The following is a 19647-nucleotide window of genomic DNA, read 5'->3' on the forward strand; positions in this document are numbered from 1 at the left end:
GAAAGGGGACCGGAAAAGGTATCTGGAAAAGACAAACTCAAAGGCATCCTCTGATCTGCTCTGACTCACTGCCACATACTCCAGAAAAAAGGATACAGCTTGTCTAAACGATCTGTTTCTTTGATTTAATGAGTTGTGCGAAAGTTATTTATTTTTTTACACGGTTGATAGGGTTAAGCCACTCCCTAGCCACAGGAATTGGGGAGGGACACAAGCTGTTCTTCTTTTAAAGCAGGAGAGGTCTCAGCTCCATAGAGTTCCTGCAGCTGGGAGACCTTGGAGCCGAGAAGAGTCAGATGCACTTGCAAGCCTCTCTCTCTCCTTTTTTTGTTTTTATTTCCCCATCCATACCCAAAAAATGTCATGAAGTGACTTTCACTTAACTGCAAATATTTAGGTATTTGTGGGCTGTTCTCTTCTTCCCCTTTGAGCATTAGCCAATAGCCACATGCTGCCTCCTCTCACAGCAAAGAGCTGCCTTAAGGGAGGATCGTTACAGAGGCTTTTTTAAACCACCAAAGAAAATGCAAATTGTGTGCTCTTAGCATACGCTCTGGTATAACCAGCTTGTTACTGAAGCCAGCCCTAGACAGATCTGGGAAGAAAATACTGAACTTAGACTTCCCCAGAACCTTTCTTTTACTTCTAAGGGTGAAAACAGTGAGAAGATCCAGTGTGTCAAGTTGGAGACTTAAAAAGTAAGTTGATCTGATGTTTAAATGCTGGTTGCAAAGATTCTTTCCATGTCTTTAATACTGCAGATTGCTAGGTACAATGAGAATTGCAGAAGTGGCAGGAGAGTCTTATCTCCTCTCGTCAGCCTGATTTTGCAACCTATAGTTAGGCTTTTTTCATAAACTATTTAGAAAATTGCATGTTTTAACTTGGAAAATACAACTACAGTGACATAATGGGAGAAAGATAAGGAATACTTGTGGCACCTTAGAGACTAACAAATTTATTTGAGCATAAGCTTTCGTGAGCTACAGCTCATAGAGACTAACAGATTTATTTGAGCATAAGCTTTCGTGAGCCACGAAAGCTCATGCTCAAATAAATTTGTTAGTCTCTAAGGTGCCACAAGTACTCCTTTTCTTTTTGCGGATACAGACTAACACAGCTGCTACTCTGAAACCTGTCATAATGGGAGAAGTATGCATGGGGCAGAACACTTGCAAAGCTTCAGTAAGGAACATTTTAGGGCTTTCTGTGGATCCCTCAATAGTGTGGAGGGGGAAGTTGTTTGGGGGTTTCCGGGGGTGGGGGAGGATGTGTCTGCCCCAGCTTCAATTAGGAGAAAACATGGCTTTATTTCCAAAGTTTAGAAGTTTGCTGGTTTCTCTGTCTACGGTAACTGACGGGGTTATTTTCTGTTCCCTCAGATGTAATGCCAGACTTTTTGATAATTTGTAGAAGAATCTGAGATGTGGAAGAAAACTTTCAAGTCTGGGTGTCTACAAGTGAGGTTCCTCAAATCCAGTTAGGCATCTGCACCACTGAATATCAAGCCACCTGTATTCAGATGCTTAACTATGGATTTAGGGACCTCACTTGAGGCATTTACTGGACTGACGGACAGGCTGCACATTTCCCATCTCTGGAGGTGAGCACTGTCTGCTGTTTTTTCAAGAAGGTCAGAAGTAGGCAAATCTCTTTTGAGGACATTAAGCTCTCCGCTTACATAATAATATTAAACTTACCCCCAGCCAAAGAACCCAACCGTTTCTCATTTATTCTACAGTGATCATTTTAATACCTCCTCTCAGAAAAAAAAAAGAAATATTAGTATTAGGATGGGTGAACATAGCTCATATCTTTGGATCTGGGAAGAATTTCTATGTATTGACTGAAAAATTTGCCTCATGACCATCAATGTACCAAACAACCTGCTGAAAGGTATTCAAGTCATAACAAAAATCTTGACTAAGGCTGGCAGTTTGAAAGTACAGTATTTGTAACCAAGCAAATACTAAAGAAACCAAAAATCTCTATCTGATGCCATTTAAATTCCTGTATAAGAGATAGGCAATAAGTGAACACCAGCCATCTGTATTTTAACCACTGTGTTATCTACACTACTTCAGAGTCCGGGGTTAAAGCACTGGTGGCTTGTCTGTACTAGCACTCCCAGCTTTTTTATCACTAGTGAAGCTGAACTGGTGGTAACAACAGTGGGAAATTTAAAAGAAAATATCCAACGTAGACAGGACCTTCAAGAGAGCTTGAATGGTATCACATTAAGACTTTGAGTTTCTTTAGTGTTCACTTGACTACAAATACCATACTATCAAATTGCAAGTCAGAATTAAATACAAAAGCAATGTTTACCTCTTAAGAAAATATTGATACATCAGGATAAGACTGATAATGAAGTTTTATTGTTATTGGTTATAATTCATATGATCTGGGAAGCAAAGGGAAATCTATATAGCCTATGTCTCTCAGAATCTGACAATTACTTTTGTTTAAGAGACTGCTCAAAGGAGCCCTAAATCAACAATGTAACACTGTTGGGTAAAAAAAAAAAATCAAATATCATATGGGGATGTATTAGCAGGAGTGTTGTAAGCAAGAGGTAAGACTTAATTCTTCCACTCTATTCCATGCTGATAAGGCCTCCGCTGGAATATTGTATCCAGTTCTAGGCACCACATTTCAGGAAATGTAGATAAATTGGAGAAAGTCTAGAGGAGAGCAACAAAAATGATTTAAAGTCTAGAAAACAAGATCTATGAGGAAAGATTGAAAAAATTGGATTTGTTTACTCTGGAGAAGAGAAAACTGACCGAGGGGGAGGGGGTGGGACACACACATAATAACAGTCTTCAAGTACAAGATTATTATTAGGAAGGGGGGGGGGAATTTTCTCGTTAACCTCTGAGGATAGGACAAGAAGCAATGGGCTTAAATTGCAGCAAGGGAGGTTTAGTTTGGACATTAGGAAAATCTTCCTGTCAGAAGGAAAAGGAGTACTTGTGGCACCTTAGAGACTAACCAATTTATTTAAGCATAAGCTTTCATGAGCTACAGCTCACTTCATCGGATGCATACTGTGGAAAGTTTAGAAGATCTTATTATATACACACAAAGCATGAAAAAAATAGAGTGGGGTGGGAGGAGGTATTTTTTTCATGCTTTGTGTGTATATAATAAGATCTTCTAAACTTTCCACAGTATGCATCCGATGAAGTGAGCTGTAGCTCACGAAAGCTTATGCTCAAATAAATTGGTTAGTCTCTCAGGTTCCACAAGTACTCCTTTTCTTTTTGTAAATACAGACTAACACGGCTGTTACTCTGAAACCTTCCTGTCAGAGTAGGTAAGCACTGGAACAAATTGCCTAGTGAGGTTGTGGAATCTCTGTCAGTGGAGGTTTTTAAGAACAGGTTAGACAAACACCTGTCAAGAATGGTCTAGTTATGTAGTCCTGCCTTGAGTGCAGGGGACTGGACTAGATGACCTATTGAGGTCCCTTTCAATCCTACACTTCTACGATTCTGTGGTTCCACATATCTTTATTTGCAAGGAAAATACAAAACACACAAGATGAAGAACGTTGGTGACCTTTTCAAACCATATCTCCTCAAAAGTTAACAGCTCCACAGACAGCATATAGATTTACCTAGGAGTAGCACAGAACCATAACAAAAACAACAAGGAGTCCAGTGGTACCTTAAAGCTTATGCCCAAATAAATCTGTTAGTCTTTAAGGTGCCACCGGACTCCTTGTTGTTTTTATGGATACAGACTAACACGGCTACCCCCGATACTTGAAACCATAACAAAATTATACTTCAGCATAAAATTTTTCCTACTTTTTAAAAAGAACCCACAGCTGATCTACTGCTCCTAATCAATATGACAGAAAATTTCATGGACGTTGGACACTAACAGAAAGAGCAGATGCAGGCAGACTAGATGATCCATGGGACTGGTAATAGAAGATGAAGCATTTCTCATGTAGCTTGGCTTGAATCCAGCCCCCGATTAACTATGACTGAGAGCTGTCATTTAACAGCTTTTTAGTAAATAGATTTCCACATCAGAATGCCGCCACCACCATTTGAAAGTTTCGCTGGCACGCTTAGTCCTTGTCCACACTGGGAATTTGCCCCAATTTCAGCCATTGGTGGCCAGCCACCAATGTAACTGCGGTAGTGCAAACCTCTAGTGTAGAATGCAAAGCCTCTATTTGCCCTGGGAAAGTTTACCCCTAACTGAAATGGTTGTAAAATGCACAGGTGCAAATTATGGCTTATAGAGTCTTTGCCTGTCTACACTGGGAGTTTGCACTGGCATAGCTACACTGGGAGCTGAAATCAAGGCAAATCCCCAGTGTAGACAAGGCCATAGTAAAGAGCTCAAGCAATCAATAAGCATAGAAAATTCATTGCTGTCTAAAGCCTAGGGCTGGTCCCTCTGGTTCAGAATTAAAGCTAATTGATAGGGCAGTGTGGGGACTCTATATTGCCATTGCCTATGTGTCTGTTTTGGGGTAAACAGATGACCTCAACCTCCAGCACTTTCAATCCAGCACCTTTCACAGGCACTACAATGCACCTAACATTTCACTGCCATTCTCTCTTTTCTGCTACGGGCATCAAACTTAGTCACAGGTGCTAGGAACTGGCACACTTCTGCTTACTGACTGCATGGTGCAGTAAAACGCTTTGGGGAGGAGATTACAAAGGCAGAACACACACAACCCACATTACCCAAACTTACTTGTATTAGGGTCCCTCAGCTTTGACCAAACTAGTGGGCAAAAGAAAGAGACTTATTTAAAAATCTAATAGCCAAAAGGCTCACGTAACTGAAATGGAAATCCTCCTCTATTGCTGCCACCCTGCAATCACTTGCACACGAGTAATTTTGCACACAAATAGTCCCACTGAACTCTCCTGGGAAAAGTTATGAACGTGCGTAAGTGGTTGCAGGTTCAGAACTGAAGGCTAGAGGAACTAGGGGCTTTATCCTTCACAGAGTGAAGTCAACCACATTATTACCAACCTCAACAGTTCAGAATTCATGAGCTGAGTCTCCCAAAAGATCATTATTGCCTTAAAAATCAGGAGATTTTTAAAAATAATACCTTTGGGGTTCTTTTTCTTTGTCTTCTGACTTCTGAGACCTTGTTTCACACTTTCAAACTTTTCTCTGCAACCCATGAGGGCTAGAAACTTCCAGCTTTTTTCAAGATATATGAGTTTCTCATGCAATCTCTTTATTCCAGCAGCTGAGGTTTCATGAATTACACCAAATATGTTGAGACTTGAAATAAGATCATGAGAGTTTGTAACCCTGTCAATGGCAAAGTTCCCGTGGACCTCAGGGAGGCAGGATCAGGTTCTAGATCACTGGTTCCCAAACTTTTTGCCTGCATAATCCTATTTCCAGACTTTGTTGCTACCTGCAACCCCAGACAGCATGGAAGCCACCGTTTTGGCGTGACCCCACTTGGGGTCATGACTCATGACCCATAGACTGGGAACTGCTGACCTAGACAATCCATCCAGAGACGACATTATAAAAAATAGACTATAAAATAAACATGATACACTGTGGGCCTGATCCTGCAAACAGAAAGAAAAATATACAAGTCACCACACTGATCTTGCAAGCTAACTCAAACCTATGCAATATAACTCAGCAAGGTTTTCAATTTGTTCTGTATGTTCTGGCTATCCCTCACTCTATCCTTTAAGCTAAAATATAACAATAAGGAATTTTTAAAAGCAGCTTTCTGAGTTCAGTGTTTGCAGGCAGCTCACATACTCCTCCTCAGAGAAAATTAAATCTGGCTCACGTCATTAAGAACACTAGAATTGACACCTAGGGTTGATTATGCTTTAACTCTCATTTTAAAAACAGCCATAGTGTCATCTTATACTTGGGTTTGTCTCTTGTTTATGTAATTCTTTAGTGCAATTTTCCAGTGTCATTTATTTAAAACCCACTAGACGCTACAGTATATGAAGAATTAGTAAGAATAACAAAACTAAATCCTCTCTAAATTTTTGGTGGTTATTTTAATTTGGTATATACTTTGTTCTGGTTAATCGTGGCTGCCCCCTTCTGGTTGCTTACATGCCTACCATGTTAGCTGCAGCTGTACATAGATAAATGGTTCAATGCATTGTCGTTGTGTAAAGAACATAAAAAGAGAGGGATCTGTTATACCCTCAATATGTGAACAAGCAGTTGGTCTAAGTCACAAAGTTCGGTCCACTTTTTACCCAAGGTTGGATGTTTGGATCCAGGGTTCTGGTTCTGCCACTATTTAAAAAAAAAAAAGGTGGGGGAGGGATTATATGTAAATTTTATGTCTGGATCTGGACTCAGATTTGGAACACCTGCACAACTGAGGTTTGTTCAGATCCAAGGTTTTGGTTGAAGACTCCATCAAGTGTAGACACAAACTGATTTAGTTAAAAATTCCTATTTATGACTACATCAGTAGAGGCATTTGGTCATGTTTGTAAATTAGACTTTCCATGTGCCTAATTCATATGATGCAAAACTAATCTAAATCATCATCGGCTAGCAAATAAATTCTTTCAACAGATACACACAAGAATTGGCACATATTTTATTTGTTATAATCAGCCTACTTGTTTGAATGCAGCACATTTCATCAGTGGTTTTTAGTTTCGCTTACAAATCACTCGTGATTTTAAAGGAAATATTTAATCATATTTAGAAACCCGACAAATGTCAGTGCTCAGCTGTTTTAAAAGAAAAGCATGATCAGAAACTGCTGTTGACTAGTTGCTTGTCTTCTTAAGGATAATAACAGAAATAGTAATTTATGTATAATAGCCAACACCTGGGGGAGATTGGGTCCTCAGGGAACTAATAGTGGGAGGGAAATCCTTCCTACAGTAGGTAATTGGTTTTAATTAGTCCCAGGTTGAGGGCATAGTTGTGCAAAGTGTCACATAGAATCCTCTCAACCAAAATCAGGATAGATTTGTCATCCAAATGCAATTGTGAACATCCTCTCAGGTCCGTGAAAGCCCCATGGCCCTTGCTTATTTAAGTTTGCATGTTGTAAGGTCCTTCCATCCACAGCCTCTCCCACCACTGCAGCCGCACCTCTTCCCCAAAGACCATCAGACTCATCACTGAGCTACTCTAAACAGGGAGACTATCTCCTGCTGTCCATGGGAAGACCCATGGATTATCCTGAGATATCAGACCTTAAGGTCATGATATTTTTATGTATGGAAAGCTATTTCAGGTCACTTTTAGAGTTTTTGTTGAACTCATGGTAACTAGAGCATCTGGTTTCAGAGATGAAGGAAAACAAAAAGTAGTCCCAATTAAGTTTTAAAACTTCCCGGAATATTTATAAAAATAGACTTGCTGTAAAATGTTTGGCACATCTAGAGGGCTTGTTAGGGTAGGATGCTATAAATGTTATATCGTTTGGGAACACCTGCATAACCCCATGATGCCTTTCCCACTCCTGAGTAATCTGACCATTCCAAACTTACATTATTTATTTATTTTGCTTATTTTGTTTATTTATTTGTTTATTTCGTCATTGTATTTCTGTAGTGCGTAGGAACCCTGGTCATGGAACACGACCCCATTGTGGTAGGCACTGCACAAATACAGAACAGAGACAGTCCCTGCCCCAAAAAACTCACAGTCTAAGTAAATTCATGCAGATAAACCCTTACCATGCCATCATGTATTAATTCTTTCTCACATATGTAATCTCAAACATCTTGCTTGAGAGTGAAGACACTAGGCTTTTTTAAGTGGTTGACGTATCTCTTTGTTTTTATTCATCTGCTTCAAACATTATAAAATGCGACTGCTAATATCAGACAGCCTGATATTCTAAATTGCTCTACATAAAGCAATATAACTGAACGAAACCCACAAAGAGGAACAGAGTCTGTGTAAGGAAGCTAACCTAGGCAGGGATGGAGGATTTGCCTATTCTGCTCTGAGTCAGAGAGAATGTGTTCTTGCCCACTGCTGGGAAGTGGCTCTGACCAAATCATTCTATATATTTGCTTGTCCACTTCCAAATCTCACCTGCCCCTCTACAGGCATACAGAGGGGTTTGTTACAAATCACACACACGATAGCTAGCATGTCCTTCAGAGATTGCTGCTGAGCATTTCTAATATTATGTCCCCCAAGAAATATTTATTTGATACAGAAGTTGTCCAGTATTAAAGGAAACCAAAAGTGATTAAATGCCTGAGCTCAGCACTTCCGTTGACGATTTCAGAAGACTGACCTTACATGCCGCCTTGCACCACACTAGTGTGCACTTCCTAAATGGTGCTGCGTAAAATATGTGTTTTTTTCTTTGTTTTGGGGAGTAAATCTTTATCTTCATAGCACCTCTTTCAATAGCCCCATCACAGACCTAGATGGAATTCGTCCTCATCATCTTTTTAGCATCTGAACTATTTACATATGTAACAGGATGGCTCACCCATTTAAGGGCCAGAGATCTGGGACCAGCCAGCCCTGTTCACTAATCAAGTGCAGCTAAGAAGGGGATAGCTGTTTCTTATAAAGAGCTGTAGGAAGATGCTGCAGGAAGGGATAGTCTCCTGCAGTAGTTCCTGGGGAAGGGAGACTGCAGGTGGGAAGCCCTACGTGTTATGGCCGGATAGAAAGCCCCGACTGGAAGTTCTGTTTTTCTATTGTGAATTTCTTGGAAGTTTGCACAATGAATGGAGACTGGAGGCAGGGATAAAAACTGATTTGGGCATGGGATGATTCCCCAGTCTGGTGAGTAAAGCTAGCATCTTACAACAGAAGAAATGCTGAGTCACCAAAGGGAGATTATAGAAAGCACTGATATTAAAGAAATGCATCCCATGTTGTCTGAAGCTTTTCCTGATAGTTAACTTCCCATTGTAAGCCCTCCTCCCACATTTGGGGGGGGAGGGATAGCTCAGTGGTTTGAGCATTGGCCTGTTAAACCCAGGGCTGTGAGTTCATTCCTTGAGGGGGCCATTTAGGGATCTGGGGCGAAAATTGGGGATTGGGCCTGCTTTGAGCAGGGGGTTGGACTAATCATAGAATATCAGGGTTGGAAGGGACCTCAAGAGGTCATCTAGTCCAACCCCCTGCTCAAGGCAGGACCAATCCCTAATTAAATCATCCCAGCCAGGGCTTTGTCAAGCCTGACCTTAAAAACTTCTAAGGAAGGAGATTCTACCACCTCCCTAGGTAATGCATTCCAGTGTTTCACCACCCTCCTAGTGAAAAAGTTTTTCCTAATATCCAACCTAAACCTCCCCCACTGCAACTTGAGACCATTACTCTTGTCCTGTCCTCTTCTACCACTGAGAATAGTCTAGAACCATCCTCTCTGGAACCATCTCTCAGGTAGTTGAAAGCAGCTATCAAATCCCCCCTCATTCTTCTCTTCTGCAGACTAAACAATCCCGGTTCCCTCAGCCTCTCCTCATAAGTCATGTGTTCCAGACCCCTAAACATTTTTGTTGCCCTTAATGGACTCTCTCCAATTTATCCACATCCTTCTTGTAGTGTGGGGCCCAAAACTGGACACAGTACTCCAGATGAGGCCTCACCAATGTCGAATAGAGGGGGATGATCACGTCCCTCGATCTGCTCGCTATGCCCCTACTTATACATCCCAAAATGCCATTGACCTTCTTGGCAACAAGGGCACACTGCTGACTCATATCCAGCTTCTCGTCCACTGTCACCCCTAGGTCCTTTTCCACAGAACTGCTGCCTAGCCATTCGGTCCCTAGTCTGTAGCTGTGCATTGGGTTCTTCCGTCCTAAGTGCAGGACCCTGCACTTATCCTTATTGAACCTCATCAGATTTCTTTTGGCCCAATCCTCCAATTTGTCTAGGTCCCTCTGTATCCTATCCCTGCCCTCCAGCATATCTACCACTCCTCCCAGTTTAGTATCATCCGCAAATTTGCTGAGAGTACAATCCACACCATCCTCCAGATCATTTATGAAGATATTGAACAGAACCGACCCCAGGACCGACCCCTGGGGCACTCCACTTGACACCGGCTGCCAACTAGACATGGAGCCATTGATCACTACCCGTTGAGCCCGACAATCTAGCCAACTTTCTACCCACCTTATAGTGCATTCATCCAGCCCATACTTCTTTAACTTGCTGACAAGAATACTGTGGGAGACCGTGTCAAAAGCTTTGCTAAAGTCAAGAAACAATACATCCACTGCTTTCCCTTCATCCACAGAACCAGTAATCTCATCATAGAAGGCGATTAGATTAGTCAGGCATGACCTTCCCTTGGTGAATCCATGCTGACTGTTCCTGATCACTTTCCTCTCATGTAAGTGCTTCAGGATTGATTCTTTGAGGACCTGCTCCATGATTTTTCCAGGGACTGAGGTGAGGCTGACTGGCCTGTAGTTCCCAGGATCCTCCTCCTTCCCTTTTTTAAAGATTGGCACTACATTAGCCTTTTTCCAGTCATCCGGGACTTCCCCCGTTCGCCACGAGTTTTCAAAGATAATGGCCAATGGCTCTGCAATCACAGCTGCCAATTCCTTTAGCACTCTCGGATGCAACTCGTCCGGCCCCATGGACTTGTGCATGTCCAGCTTTTCTAAATAGTCCCTAACCACCTCTTTCTCCACAGAGGGCTGGCCATCTATTCCCCATGTTGTGATGCCCAGTGCAGCAGTCTGGGAGCTGACCTTGTTCGTGAAGACAGAGGCAAAAAAAGCATTGAGTACATTAGCTTTTTTCACATCCTCTGTCACTAGGTTGCCTCCCTCATTCATTAAGGGGCCCACACTTTCCTTGGCTTTCTTCTTGTTGCCAACATACCTGAAGAAACCCTTCTTGTTACTCTTGACATCTCTCGCTAGCTGCAGCTCCAGGTGCGATTTGGCCCTCCTGATTTCATTCCTACATGCCCGAGCAATATTTTTATACTCTTCCCTGGTCATATGTCCAACCTTCCACTTCTTGTAAGCTTCTTTTTTATGTTTAAGATCCGCTAGGATTTCACCGTTAAGCCAAGCTGGTCGCCTGCCATATTTACTATTCTTTCGACACATCGGGATGGTTTGTCCCTGTAACCTCAACAGGGATTCCTTGAAATACAGCCAGCTCTCCTGGACTCCTTTCCCCTTCATGTTATTCCCCCAGGGGATCCTACCCATCTGTTCCCTGAGGGAGTCGAAGTCTGCTTTCCTGAAGTCCAGGGTCCGTATCCTGCTGCTTACCTTTCTTCCCTGTGTCAGGATCCTGAACTCAACCAACTCATGGTCACTGCCTCCCAGATTCCCATCCACTTTTGCTTCCCCTACTAATTCTTTTGTTTGTGAGCAGCAGGTCAAGAAAAGCTCCCCCCCTAGTTGGCTCCTCTAGCAGTTGCACCAGGAAATTGTCCCCTACGCTTTCCAAAAACTTCCTGGATTGTCTATGCACCACTGTATTGCTCTCCCAGCAGATATCAGGAAAATTAAAGTCACCCATGAGAACCAGGGCGTGCAATCTAGTAGCTTCTGCGAGCTGCCGGAAGAAAGCCTCATCTACCTCATCCCCCTGGTCCGGTGGTCTATAGCAGACTCCCACCACTACATCACTCTTGTTGCTCACACTTCTAAACTTAATCCAGAGACACTCAGGTTTTTCTGCAGTTTCGTACCGGAGCTCTGAGCAGTCATACTGCTCCCTTACATACAGTGCAACTCCCCCATCTTTTCTGCCCTGCCTGTCCTTCCTGAACAGTTTATAACCATCCATGACAGTACTCCAGTCATGTGAGTTATCCCACCAAGTCTCTGTTATTCCAATCACGTCATAATTCCTTGACATCACCAGGACCTCCAGTTCTCCCTGCTTGTTTCCAAGGCTTTGTGCATTCATATATAAGCACTTGAGATAACCTGCTGATCGCCCCTCATTCTCAGTATGAGGCAGGAGCCCTCCCCTCACAGACATTCCTGCCTGTGCTTCCTCCCGGTATCCCACTTTCCCACTTACCTCAGGGCTTTGGTCTCCTTCCCCTGGACTAGATGACCTCCTGAGGTCCCTTCCAACCCTGAGATTCTATGAGATTTTGGATTTTGGTAGGCTAACAAATAGGGCTCTTCTGAAATGAGTGAGGGATTTGTATTATCCCTAAGTGGAGTGAGGCCTGTGCAGGATTTTGGCAGCTAACAAGCATCTATTCTAGCTGTGAGCAGCCTCAACCTTGGAGTTGTCTTGAAGTTTATTTTTAAAGTTTTTTTTTTTTTAAATCGTTCTCTGTACTAGAAAAGGCTTCTTTGTACACTTTGGTTAAAGCTTCAAAAATTGCCCTATGGGCTTTCTCCTGCTGAGGTCTGTCCTCATGCAAGAAGGCCTCCAGAATGGTGTGGAGGGAGCTGGGATTTGCCAGGCATTTAGAGAGTGAGCACATTAAAAACAGGAGCGAGTAGCTAAAGGTGTCCCTTTTGAATACATTTTAAAGTTCTATATTTGCTGACCAGTGATTATACTGCTGTCAGATATTTCCTTCTCCCCCTTTTAACTAACATGGAAGTTAGAACTTGGAAGCCAATAAAGTTGTCTGCGCTGCAGCTCCAACCAGTACTACTGCTAGTTTGGAACCAGTGGTAGCACCAGTGGGGATTTTTGTTTTGTTCTTTTATTTGCTTTTATTTTACTTCAGAATGAATGAGTTACGAGAAATTAGCATGGGATTTTCAGAAGTTCTCAGTGTTGGGCTAACTCTTCTCCCTTCGCGGTCAATGGCAAAACTCCAATTGACTTCAATGGGAGAAGAGTCCAACCAATGTTGAGGAATTTTGAAAATCTCACCCTTTATGTTTATAATAAGAATTCTCTGGGTTTAAGAACATTGATCCTGCCTTTTGTGGGGATAGTTATGCCATCAGATATTTGAAATATTAGCTCAATATGAGCCTTCCAAGCCCAACCCCAAAAAACAAACAAAAAACCCACCTTTCTGTCTTTTCCATTTAATAATTGTGTTATATTTTGATGTACTGCTTTATAAAACTCACTTTTATTTTTCATCTTTAGACTGTAGGTCTCAAGGTGATACCTCTCAGGCAGAGCCCATGGATACCTCAGGAAATACGACCGTATTGTCTGGCGACAACTTGACATGCCCTTTGACCATTGACGACTTCCGAAATAAAGTGTACTCCACGTTGTACTCCATGATTGCGATTCTAGGCTTTGTTGGAAACGGCTTTGTACTGTGTGTCCTCATAAAAACGTACCAGCAGAAGACAGCCTTTCAGATCTACATGCTGAATCTTGCAGTGTCAGACCTCCTCTGTGTATGCACCCTGCCTCTTCGAGTAGTGTATTACGTTCACAGAGGCAACTGGTTCTTTGGTGACTTCTTATGCAGAGTTAGTTCCTATGCATTCTACGTCAACCTGTACTGTAGCATTTTATTCATGACAGCCATGAGCTTCTCTCGCTGCATAGCCATAGTTTTCCCCGTCCAGAATCTCAATTTGGTAACTGAGAAAAAGTCCAGACTGGCATGTATGAGCATTTGGATTTTTGTCACACTGACAAGTTCTCCATTTTTACTGAGTGGGTCTTACCAAGAAGGTAACAAGACAAAGTGCTTTGAACCTCCAAAAAGCAGTCAGATGACCAGTCTGCTGGTCCTACATTATATTGCGCTGTTTGTAGGCTTCATTATCCCCTTTAGTGTCATAACAATCTGTTATGCCATGATCATAAGGACCTTACTGAAGAATTCACTGAAGAAGAATCAGTCTACTCGTAAGAAGGCCATCTGGATGATAATCATTGTAACAGCTGCCTTCCTGGTCAGCTTCACACCTTACCATATTCAGCGCACAATCCACCTTCACTTCCTGAAGAGGAAAGACTCCAGCTGTGAAGACATCCTTTTCATGCAGAAATTAGTAGTTATAACCCTATCCTTGGCAGCTTCAAACTGCTGCTTTGACCCACTCCTGTATTTCTTTTCAGGGGGCAACTTTCGGAGGAGACTTTCCACATTTAGAAAGGCTTCCTCCTCCAGTGTGATACAGGGACCCAGGAAAAAGTTATCATTAAAGGAGAAAGACGAGGAGGCATTTCAAGAAAGCCATAGACAAGCTTGATGTGTAGTGTAGCTGTACTTCCTTTGTAAAGTTTTTTGAGTGGCGCTGCAGTAGAAATAAGCTCACAGTGGGACATCCATGATTGCAGAACTCCTGCAGGAGAAATGAACAAAACAAATGCATCTTCATCAAAGTTAAATAGAGACAAAAATCCAAAGGGACCTGCTTCTACTCATTCCTTTCTGACCAGACACCCCTCTGGCTGCCGTTTAGGGGTTTATCTGATCGTACTGTGGAGCATTCTGAGGGTAATTTTAAATTCCAAGATACTCAAAGCAAACAGGGCTGAAATGTGCATGGATATTCTGAATACGTGCTCAGAAGACATGTATATTCCGCCCCCCACACCACCACCACCACCACTAAACAAGTTACATCAGAGCAGCAGGAAAACATTTGCCGGCTGGTAAATTCATGCAAACAAACTCTTCAAATCCCAGATAAGGTCATGAGGCAAGTCTACAAAGGCCATTAGTCACTGAACCAGTGGGAAATGTAAATATTTGCCAAGATAGAAGTTGATGGAACTTATGCAAAGGGGGAGAGTATGCACTGAATCCCAAAACAGACACTGATTTCACAGGAAAATTTCTTCCCTATTCCCAGTTATTTATTGCCCTGGCTTTTAACTTTCAGTGGCATAGATCATTGATTGTCACCACCTAATTCAGAAGGGCGTGTGCACAGATGACTTTAAGCCATCTTTACACTTCCCCAGTTGTAGACCAGTTATGTGGCAGGCCCATCTTTTGGTGTAACTTAGAGCAGCCTAAGGACTGTTCTAACTTGTACTAGCTACTAACAACCCCAAGGAACTGATCCTGCAGCCTGGGATTAGGGAAACCCCAGCCATTAGGGGATGGCATAGGAGCTACTACACTGGCTCTGCATCACCAGATGAAAACCCTGTGCAGAAGTAATCCTCATGTGACCATTTATGCAAGCTTTATGTACACTATAAACTGGCAGTGCAACACAAAGAGCCACACCATACTAGAGGATCTGAGCCTATATCTTCTCATACAGGAACTGTATTTGTCCCCCCTCCTCCCCACTCTTGCCTATACATTTCCTGTAATTTGAGTTCCCTTTTGCAAATATATTACAACACACTAGTTATCTCAGTTCACAGCTACAAGACCTTTGAATGGCTTGCTGTCTATCTGAATTTTACAAGTAAATCCCGAGATGTAGTTCTGATATGTGCCTCCCAAACAAACACTTTGGCCCCAGTCCTGCACCAATTGAACCCTAAAAACATGAGTAGTCTCCTTGAAGCCAGTGGCTGCTTACATACAAAATGGGAACTGACTGCCTAGGAAGGAGTACTGTGGAAAGGGATCTCGGGGGGTCATAGTGGATCACAAGCTAGATATGAGTCCTTGACCTCTGAGGCTAGGACAAGAAGCAATGGGCTTAAATTGCAGCAAGAGAAGTTTAGGATGGACATTAGAAAAAACTTCCTAACTGTCAGGGTAGTTAAGCACTGGAATACATTGCCTAGGGAGATTGTTGAATCGCTTTCTGCAGTTTTTTAAGAACAGGTTAGACAAACACCTGTCAGGTGTTTAGATAATACTTATTCCTGTCATGAGTGCAGGGGACTGGGCTAGATGACCTCTCAATGTCCCTTCCAGTCCTATGATTCTATGAAAACTAAGCCATGCATCAGTCAGGCTTTGCGGGGCTGGGGTGGGTGGGTTGGAAAGGCATATTTAAAATTCAAGATACAGAGTTGAACCCCACCCACCTTCCCACCCTAGCTCCTCTTTGAAGTGTTTTCCACCATAAAGTGGCATTGTAAAAGAGGGCTGAACAGAGCAGGGTTATTCTAAGTTGCCTATGTAGCTTTGGGAGCATTCCTGGAAGTAATATTAAACAGCAGTAAGTCATCAGATACATTTTCCATATTGAAAAGGAGTACTTGTGGCAGTACTCCTTTTCTTTTTGCGAATACAGACTAACACGGCTGTTACTCTGAAATTTTCCATATTGTATTTTTGCTCAGTTATTAGAGGCTGGGAGGATAAGCACCAAAACTCCACATTTCCTCATTGCAGCTCCCATGTCTTTCCTTATCCATGACATTTCCCAGCCTTCAAATTAATGCTGATTAGCAGGAGGACTTTCTGGCTTCCTCTGACCAGGGGCGGGGTTCCAGTAATGTAGTATTTTGGGTTGGCACTGTTCTCTCCTGCCACTCCACTCTATTCTGACCAGGCAGGACATGCTGATCTCAAGCTGAATTTTGCCTGCTCGAGGCATGGAAGCGTGAGAGACCTTCTCTCCTTTCTTTCTTTGGGTTCCTGTCAGCTACAAGAGCTTTCCAAAGCTCCTGTGGCACCCCTCCTGCCAGGTATTTCATTGAACAACCTTAATTTTAATGTTAAAATATCTTTTTTTTAACACAATTAAAATAGAATAGAAATATCAATAAGAGTGGAAATGCAGAGGCTACTGCTGTCCAAGACTTAAGCAGTGAAATACACACTTAAAATTCTCAAAAAAAAAGGAGGACTTGTGGCACCTTAGAGACTAACCAATTTATTTGAGCTTAAGCTTTCGTGAGCTACAGCTCACTTCATCGGATGCATAAGGTGCCACAAGTACTCCTTTTCTTTGCGAATACAGACTAACACGGCTGCTACTCTGAAACTTAAAATTCTGCCACCAAACTCCAGAGAGGCTTGGAGTGATTTCCCTTGCCTCAGGGGCAATGTACACAGTCTCTGAATAACCTTAAATCATCACCGCCCACAAATGACTTATCCCTGAGCCTCATCACCGCCCACAAATGACTTATCCCTGAGCCTCAGGGCTTGTCTAGATGAACAGTTAGTGTGCAGCAAGCTGGGGTATAAATCTACAGTCCCCTAACTGTCCATGTGGACTCTGATACCACTCCCTAAAAGTTCCCCAGTGTGCTTTGATCTACTCCACTTTGAATTGGAAATAAGTCAGACATATAAGGTGTAAGCCTGGCTCTGTTGCAAATTTGCAGTCAACGGGACATTTGCTATTGATTTGGATAGGACCAGGATTTCACCAATAACTGTGAAAAGAAAACGTTTTGCCAAATGATACTGCCACCTTCCTGGATCATAGCGATGAGAAAATGTTTTTGGTTAAAAGGGAAAACTAAGGAATAGATTCTGAAGTCCCTCCCACCCTTCACTCCAAACATACTATCCACATACACAGTATTTACCACAGCCCCAGGAAAAGCTGCTTATTAAAATATTGTCAGCACATCGCATGCCTGCAGGTTAGTAAATTAGGCAGTCCCAAGGCTAGAAGCATTCTGAGGTGGAATCCCAGATTAAGCAAATTGAATGTACCTTGAGAACCTAGGAAAAACATTGTACTATAAGGAAGTTCCTCTACTAAGCAGAAAAAAAGATTATAGACAAGAACGTCTCTCCAGACACAACCGCTATTAATACTGTTCGTCTTTGTACTCCCACGGGGGAGGCTTTTATAAGCAGGCAGAGCCTGAACAGCTGGTAGCTGAACTGCAGTTTCTGCGCCCCAAGTAGCCCCTTATAAAACTGGACCCAGCTGCTCTCTGCTTCATAGCTGACTAGTCTCACCTCACTTTCTTGTTTTATGTGTCACTTCCTTTTTTGCTGGGTCAAGGAAAGTGGCAATATATTCCAGGATTAGAGGAACCAAGTCCCAGAGGAACCAAACTGAAGGACATCAGGTGTGTTTTCTGCTTGATTTATAGGTGTGATACACACAGATATCCCAGCCTCCCTCAGACAGAAATCTGTTTGCTTTTAATTCACAATGAAAACATTTTTTTCCAATTATACTAACTTCTGTTTGGGCTGCCATTGTGAATATAAACTTACAGTGTTCCAACTTTCCAAATAAAACACATTTATAAATCGTATCAGTGCACATAGAAGTTAAAGCATAACTTAAGGTAGTAACCTGTCATATAATGCTCACATAATAAAAAGCTTTGAAATGTGGCTCACGCTGTAGGCTTTATTTCAATGGGACTAGTCCTATAAATAATTGCAGTAACATAAGGCTCTGTGGCCCTGATCCTGCAATGATCTCTGCATGTAGGCAGGGGTCCAGACACTCAGAGCTCACTGAAGGAGTGGCATCTATATTTGGGCAGTGCTGTGTAAATGTATGAGGCTATAAAGTGATTTTTAATTTAAAAAAAAAATGGCCTCCCGCCCCCCAAAAAGGGGTGATTCCTGGCTGCACATCTTGCTGTGGAAAAGATAAAACCCAAGACCTCTGGAAAGATCATAAAGGAAAACTACACAAGAAAGAAAAAGATAGAAGATGGTTTACTATACTTAAGGTAAACCATGCCGGTGTCTTGTTAGATAACAGTACAGATGAAGGCTAGGCACGTTACCTTTAAAAGATAAGTTGGGGGCAGATTTTTGTCATTCATCCTATATCTAAGACAGCACCTTTGTGTTTTTTAACCAAGAAGGAAGGAGAAGTGCTCTGAACAGTTACAACGAGGAGTCCAGTGGTACCTTAAAGACTAACAGATTTATTTGGGCATGAGCTTTTGTGTGTAACAAATCCACTTCTTCAGATGCATGGAAACAAAAAACAGTCTCCCTTTCTCTGGAATGCTGCAGACACTGGACCGAGGGCCCTTGGCATACTAGAAAAGACATACAGTATAAAGACTCTTGTAAGAGTGAGTATCTTATCTGCAAAACAAGTAGTTAAAGCAAAAATTGTTTAGTTTTGTGGTCTTAATGCAGTCTGACAGTTTTCTGTATAAAGGAAATTACTCTAATATTGTAAATTAAGAGTGGTCTACATTGTTGTGTTCTGAAGAACGTGTTCTTTAGGTGTGATGTAAAGTGTTACAGCTGTGTCTCAAGCTATTTATATGGTGTTGTCAGTGGTGTCATTGTATAAGTGTGTTTGCACTGACCTATTTTAAGAGTGTGTTTCAAAATATGCATTAAGTACTATAGATATATCTAATGAAAAATGTTCCATGCAATGTATTGTACAATAAAGATTTATGTATAACATTTCTTATTTCATCGTTCTGTCTTTGATGACATAATACGAATAGTAAGAAAAGGTACACCGGCCTGTTTTTGTATAAGAGGGAAGGCTTTTGTACTTACAAAACAATTACCGGACACAATTAAAAGAAAATGTTGCCAGTTATAGTTTGAGACTTGTTCTCTGTGTTCTGATTTTCCAGTTTTAAAAACTCGGGATAAGGATTCTTCTTAATTAAGATGTGATACTAAAAGATGATATGGTGACCTGTGCCTTTGGGGGCTGTTGTAACGGGGCACAGCTTAGAACAGCCTGAACTGGCACGTTGTCAAGAAGACGTACAGTGGATGACAGCTGCCTTTGCCCTCTTCTCTTAGGTCCAGTGCTAAGTGCAGCTTGGTCAAACCCCAAGCCTGGGCCCCCATGTCTATACAACTTGTGCTATGCCTGTATCGTTCAGTGCTGAGGGGAATTAAAAGCCAACATATTCTGTCCACATCTGCAGTCCCAGTGTGAAGAGAAACGTCTGAAAAAGCAGATAGCTGGG

At 42.1% G+C, this 19647-nt stretch overlaps 1 protein-coding gene across 1 annotated transcript; it reads left to right on the plus strand.

The window, feature by feature from the left end:
- Positions 1 to 503: 503 nt before the first annotated feature.
- On the plus strand, positions 504 to 19183 carry CYSLTR1 (cysteinyl leukotriene receptor 1). Its single transcript, XM_077826952.1, has 2 exons — positions 504 to 698; positions 13030 to 19183. The coding sequence occupies exon 2, from the start codon at positions 13068 to 13070 to the stop codon at positions 14097 to 14099; it is 1032 nt and encodes a 343-aa protein (XP_077683078.1). The 5' UTR covers positions 504 to 698; positions 13030 to 13067; the 3' UTR covers positions 14100 to 19183.
- The last annotated feature ends 464 nt before the right edge of the window (positions 19184 to 19647 follow it).

The sequence above is a fragment of the Eretmochelys imbricata genome, chromosome 9 (assembly GCF_965152235.1).
Source record: "Eretmochelys imbricata isolate rEreImb1 chromosome 9, rEreImb1.hap1, whole genome shotgun sequence".
In the NCBI taxonomy this organism is placed as follows: domain Eukaryota; kingdom Metazoa; phylum Chordata; order Testudines; family Cheloniidae; genus Eretmochelys; species Eretmochelys imbricata.